The following is a 6,287-nucleotide window of genomic DNA, read 5'->3' as shown; positions in this document are numbered from 1 at the left end:
TGTCACCCTCTCCAGTGGACTTGACTACTTCGGTGGAATTACAACAAGAACTAAAACATTCTAAAAATTTATGAAATTTTCCGTCATGCTGCTGCCATTCTGACACTCAATAATATAAGAGTGAGAAGTCAAATGAGATACTGGCGTAAGAATCATCTACAGCTCCCAGGCATTGACAACTCTTATGGAGTATTGGCTGCACAACTCAATACTCAAAGGTATTCACCTCTTCGATGGTATGGATATGGAGCATTGGAAGTAGAATTATCCAACGAGGGTCAGCCTTCCGACGTTTTAGTTATGACAGATCGAGAGACCCTAAGGATATTGCAAGATGAACCCACCTCATCAATTGCAGTCGTCACCAGTGACAAGATGATACCTACCTTGATTCCAGTTGAGGAGACTATGATTGTGATGAAAGTCACCGAGGCAAAGGTAATTTCTCTTTTATCTTGTCTATTTATAATCGTTTTTCTATTACATCACCATTATGACTTGCAATTGTTTTCAAGTGAGGCCATTATATCGATATTTCTATCACATAGTGAAACTCATGGTAATAATAATGTCTTCAATAGGTCTACTCAGTGATGTGGATGTGCATTAAAACAAGATCTGAAGATGCTTATGGAGCTATTTGACTCAAAATAAAAGCGATCTTTGGAGACGAAACGACACATGTGTTTGCAAATTTTGATTCATTGCTCCATGAAAAACTCAAGGAGCAATATCAATCTGTGAAAGGGACTCTATACAGCCACATCTCAGTAAGTAGCATTTTCATTTTCATTTATGTTTATGTGGTGCTGCTGTGTATTTTCATGTTCTTTTCTCAAATTGCACACAACATTCATTATTATTAACTCTTCCTCTGGTCATTAAACCATGGCCGTCAGCCAAATATTGATGTGCTGCATAAATTCTGAGTATTAATGTTCACTTTAACTTTGAATTTCAGATTATCAATTCAAAAGCGATTCAGATGAACATCGACACACGTAATACAGACAATGTTGCAATTATTACCAGATTGGCAGCATTACCCATCCTCCCCCCTGACAAGATTATCAGTAGTTATAAAACAGAAATTTGCGACGAATTGACACAGGAGAAGAAGACTGAGCTGGAAGGATTCCTCAATTATTATGAATCAGACTGGATTAAATCCGTTGGACCTGAGGAACTCAGTTGTTACCAGAATTCCAGTGCCATCAATGCTTCTCAGCGATCTATATTGCAGATTTTGGAATCATTCGTTAAAAAGGACCGCACTTTCTGGAAATTCATGGGTATGTTTTTTTTCTCCCAAAAATTTGTTATCAAGACAATGAAGAAATTACCACTCATATTTCAAACATAATTATTGTTTTGACTTCCCAATTATTTAATCAAATGGAATTCATTACTATTGCTGAGACAAAATTGCAATTATTAAAAAAAAAATTTTTGTTTATTTTCAACGATTCGATGAAGTTATTTTCTTTATTTTGATGCTAATTTCATTTCACCAATCCACGTTCATTATTTAAAAATTAAGTTGACAAAATGCACTAAATGGATGTGCTAACATGCGCTTATATGGGAGAGAATCTTTTGAATATTTTATCTTTTTGCCCGGGTACCCCAAATTTTCATCTGGTCATTCGATTCGGTATAGTTTTGCACATTACCTTCTATTTTTATTCATTTTTTTAGAGTCTTCTAGTAGGTGAATTATCAATTTCAAGATAAATCCCATAAGAGCCCGTGTATAAGGAAAAATTCGTTTATTTATTTCTGTTAAGACTATTGCAATTAATTTGTTTTAAATGTTGAAAAAGTTAGTTTCATATGTTCTGTTACTAGCAAAAAAAAAATCAGAAATTTCCTTCGATATGAAAAAATCCAATTTTTGCAAAAAATGTCTGAAAATCATTCATTTTTTACTTTACTTGGTTTCTTTTTTCAATTTTTTTAGAGAGAATTATCCAATGCCAGGAGAAAATACACAAAGAATTGCGAGCACGCCCACGATCCGTATCGCACCCTTTCACTCCAAGAGTTTATTTCCTCGCTGAGGAACATGCCTCCCTCAAAAAACATTGGGATAAGTATCAATATAGTACAATCGATGAGAAACGACTTCTACAAGTAGCTGCATACTATGTGAAGAAAAGTGTTGCTAACAGCCTGAAATCGACAAATCAGCACCCCAGGAATTATGACGTTATTCAGGGTGAAGGCTATGAACAACATGGTATGTTTCACTTTCATTTTTATATGTTTACTTATTATTACCGAAAATTCGATTCCGTTCTAATTCTTCCTTTTATCAATTTATTTTTAGCTCAGCTTGGTACTATTTTCTCAGAGAGAGCGCCAGCATTAATTCTTCACGACCTCTTACCGAGGGTTCATCCTCATGCCCGAAGAGTCCGTATTGACCAGCGAGTTGGTGCACGAAGGCAACCTGCCCGAGGAGCCCCCGCACAAGCAGTACCTGCTCGAGGAGCCCCTGCCCGAGGAGTACCTGCCCGAGGAGCCCCTGCCCGAAGAGTGCCTGTCCAAGCAGTACCTGCCCAAGCAGTGCCTGTTCGAGGAGTCGCTGGACGTAGAGTTGCTGGACGTCGAGTCGCTGGACGTAGAGTCGCTGGACGTAGGGTCCCTGGACGAAGAGTGCCTCTACATAAAGCGCCTGTACGTGGGGTACTTGCAGGTAGAGTGCCAGGACATCGACAACCTGGAGTAATTCCAGATGGAGTAGGTGATGAGGTAATTCCAGGTGAACAACACCAGAATGGAAGCGAAGACAATGTAGCTGCTCGTATTGCTGGTGATGAAGCTCCACCTCTAAACTTAGTGGATAATGTACAGCAACAGAACAGAGGCCTGGTCAATATAGCTGCAGATGCAGTAGCAAGGAATGAACGTGATGCTCAATATGAGCAAAATTTGAATGTCAACGTTCGTGTTGCTCCAATCGAGATCGTAGACGATGATCCCATTTTCGTGGACGATGAGGGCAATGTATATTTGGAAGGTAGTTGTCATGGTCATAATAATGGAGTCTGAAGTTTTTATTATTTTATATGTTATAAATTATTTTCCCCCACTTTGAGAGGATCAAATCTTCAATCTCCCTGAAGATGACTACGGGTATCTTGAGAGTCCCAACGTGGAGGCGATAGTAGACTTCCAACCTGTTCCAGATAATGAAGAGATGGAGCAATTGGAAAGAGAGGCAGAAGAACGTCTGCAACAGAATATTGGAGGGATTTGTCTGTGCTGCCATACCAATCGAGTAAACTTCCTCTTCCTTGACTGCAGACATAGTGTCATGTGCACTCCATGCTATAATGAGGGGCGAGAACATCTGGTTGACGATGTAGACCTTTTATACTGCATTGTATGTCGCAAGCTAGTCAGCAGAGTTATAACTGACATCATCATATAATAATCGTGAAATTATTGTCCCCATGATCTACGTTAATTTTGAAGGGAATAATTATCCCCACTGAGTTCCAAATTACTTATTCTTGTGATGAATATTTCATAAACCAATTCAAGACTTTTCAATCATGGAATATGAATTTCATGACTTGAAATGATGAACGATTCCAAAGAATCCTGAGAAGAGCTCAATGTTTTTTTAATTATGGAAATTAATTTTGATATTGTTCCAAATCATTGAAATTATTGGTTTATTAAATATTTCGAGTAGATAAGCTAATCATTCACCATTAAAATGGAAAATTAAAATATCTGATCCTCTATAAAAAAAAATAATGGAAGCAATGAAGAGTGCATAGTTTTCGTTAAAAATTGATAGCTAAATTGTTGTTTTTCTTCAAGGATCGTATCCCGTTATAAAAAAAATCGATAATTTGAACAATGGAATGAATTTTTTCTCAAGTTAGTGTACTCCCCCATTGGGGCCAATGATATGCGTCATATTCTCTATTATCTGATAATACTAACAATAGGCTCACAAATGTTCTTAGAATAGTTTTAAAAAAGAAGTTGTTTCATTGGATTATTTAATAGTTAATAATTTACAAAATTAAGTTAATCATTTTGATGCTATGAAGTTTATGCGCTTTATGATTACTCTCTCTGTTTAAACATTCCCACTTGGTAAAAAAAAAATCAAATTGCTGTTCTATTTATTGAATGATTAGGCGTTCTCACCACTTATCAACATCTCCATTTTTTTATCCATTCTTTTAAAATAATCCCGCGAACAAATACAATTTCTTCCATACACTTGTAATTCCATAACTTTCGATTAAATAAATCGATTTTTTTAAAATTGATTCTTCGAATGACTTTATGATGAATCAATTGTCTATTCATTATTAGCCGTCTGCGAGCTGAAAAAAGCAACATTTCTCAATAGTTTCTCAGCTGAAATGTCCATAAGGTTCATAAAATGCTCTCATTATTTAAGCTTTAACATTGGGTATGATATTGAATATGTCTATAAGCTGAGGAAGTCTGAATTCACAGAACTTCTTTCTTAGTATGGGTATATAAAAACGGTTCTGCTAATTTCATGATTTCATTCTTTAATTTTCTTAATAATAATTAATAGGCTCAAGGAATGTAATGTTTATTCCTTTCAGAATATAGCACGCCAATTTATAAACTTTTGCAAAGGAGCTAACTGAATTTCATTTTAATAATACAGAATCATGTATTACCTTCAGAATTCTGTAATTGTCATTTATATGGTTGCGTTAATAAGTTTCATTTTCTTTCATGATATAATTCTTCAAAATTAATTATCAACAATCTTTAAGAGGAGAAACTTGGGTTTAAGTATGGAAAATATACAGCAAAAAATGAAGATTTGAGTAGAATGGGGGCAATTCAGCTGCGTCCGTCGTATTTCGTCCCCACTCTTCTTCGCCATTTTGTCCTATAGTACGGAAGCCAAACCCTGAAAGAACTGAATCCGTCCAGTCTTCAATCGACCGCCCGAGTGTTAACTTCCGCTTTGGAACAGAGATGAAAAATCAAGGTGTTGTTGTCGAGAAAGTGTGAGAGTTTGTGGATTTTTCTTCTGTGATGATATGCTGTTAATTAACTACATAATAAACAATGTTTCATCATCGAAAAAGTGGTGAAAAATTAATAGAGCGTGATGGAATATATTATCATGTGAAAAGTACAACGAAAGATGGAAAAAAGTGAGATGCAGTTGATTAAAACTACTGAACAACTGATATTGTATACAATTGTACAACGATTTCACTCTTTTATTAGATATCTGATATGCAAAGGGTCCAATGGAGAGTTTCGCTGTGAAGCAAAGGCAAATTTAATAGCATCTGGACAATTCACATTAACAGAGGGCCATTTGTGTGAGAAAGATGAGAATCATAGATTGATTTATGAATTTGAAGAATTATTACATGCGGAAGTACAAAGGACTTCAACCAAAAGATTGAGATCGATTTATGATGACGTCGCATTCAGGTATATGTGTGTCATGATAAAAGAAAAAAATAATAATAGATTTAATATAAAAGTCTAACGAAACAAAATGCTTGTGCTAAATTGATATTCAACATCAAAGACATTCAACTTCATATCATTGTTATTCGCAGTTATCCAGAAGCAAGTATTGTATGCCCTCTATTATTACTGTTCACCACTTATCGCCCTTTTTCTTCTGTCGAACACAAAATGAAAGAATGGCTCCGAGAATCTCGACCACCCCAACCGCATTCACTACCTGATGTTGCTCAATTAGCGAATGACATTCGCTGGAGAGAAAAATATACTCACTATAACGGTGGAGTTATGAGCATAATTATAGTGCGAGGTGGAAATAATTGCAAATCTGTTATATTTACTGATATGGACATGATACGATCTCTCAAACCGCAAGAGTTATTAATTGACACAACTTTTCGGGTATGCCCGAGGCGTCTGAAAATACATCAGTGCCTCACAATCATGGCAAAAATTGATGATACGGTAGGATTTGATCTAATTAACCCACGCTCGACTGAGTTTGTTGCATACGTTGCATTATTTTTGTTTTTTCAATCAACTGTTTTTATACAGGGTGTTTCAGAAGTACATGTACATCTGAACACCATAGGATCAGGGGGTGATTCTGAGCAGAAAAGTCCTCTTGCACTTTTTGATCAGACTCACCCCTAAAAAGTGATTGGCAATTAAGGGTGGGCCAATGGGGAGTGATTTTTAAGCGGGCGCACATCCATGTGATATGCAGCANTTTTGTTTTTTCAATTCAAAAATTCATTCCTCCGACCCTAACTGCGACTAAGGGATGA

The 6,287-nt window shown here is 36.2% G+C and overlaps 1 protein-coding gene across 1 annotated transcript; it reads left to right on the top strand.

Moving 5' to 3' along the window:
• Positions 1-194: 194 nt before the first annotated feature.
• On the top strand, positions 195-4,232 carry LOC107044190. The gene is made up of 6 exons (XM_015265987.1): positions 195-438; positions 582-770; positions 962-1,292; positions 1,961-2,239; positions 2,330-3,022; positions 3,102-4,232. Exons 3-6 carry the CDS (start codon positions 986-988, stop codon positions 3,434-3,436), a joined length of 1,614 nt encoding a protein of 537 aa, XP_015121473.1. The 5' UTR covers positions 195-438; positions 582-770; positions 962-985; the 3' UTR covers positions 3,437-4,232.
• Positions 4,233-6,287: the final 2,055 nt, after the last annotated feature.

The sequence above is a fragment of the Diachasma alloeum genome, unplaced genomic scaffold (assembly GCF_001412515.2).
Source record: "Diachasma alloeum isolate Michigan unplaced genomic scaffold, Dall2.0 Dall_scaffold_00683, whole genome shotgun sequence".
In the NCBI taxonomy this organism is placed as follows: Eukaryota; Metazoa; Arthropoda; class Insecta; order Hymenoptera; family Braconidae; genus Diachasma; species Diachasma alloeum.
This window is presented reverse-complemented; position numbering and strand designations above follow the sequence as displayed.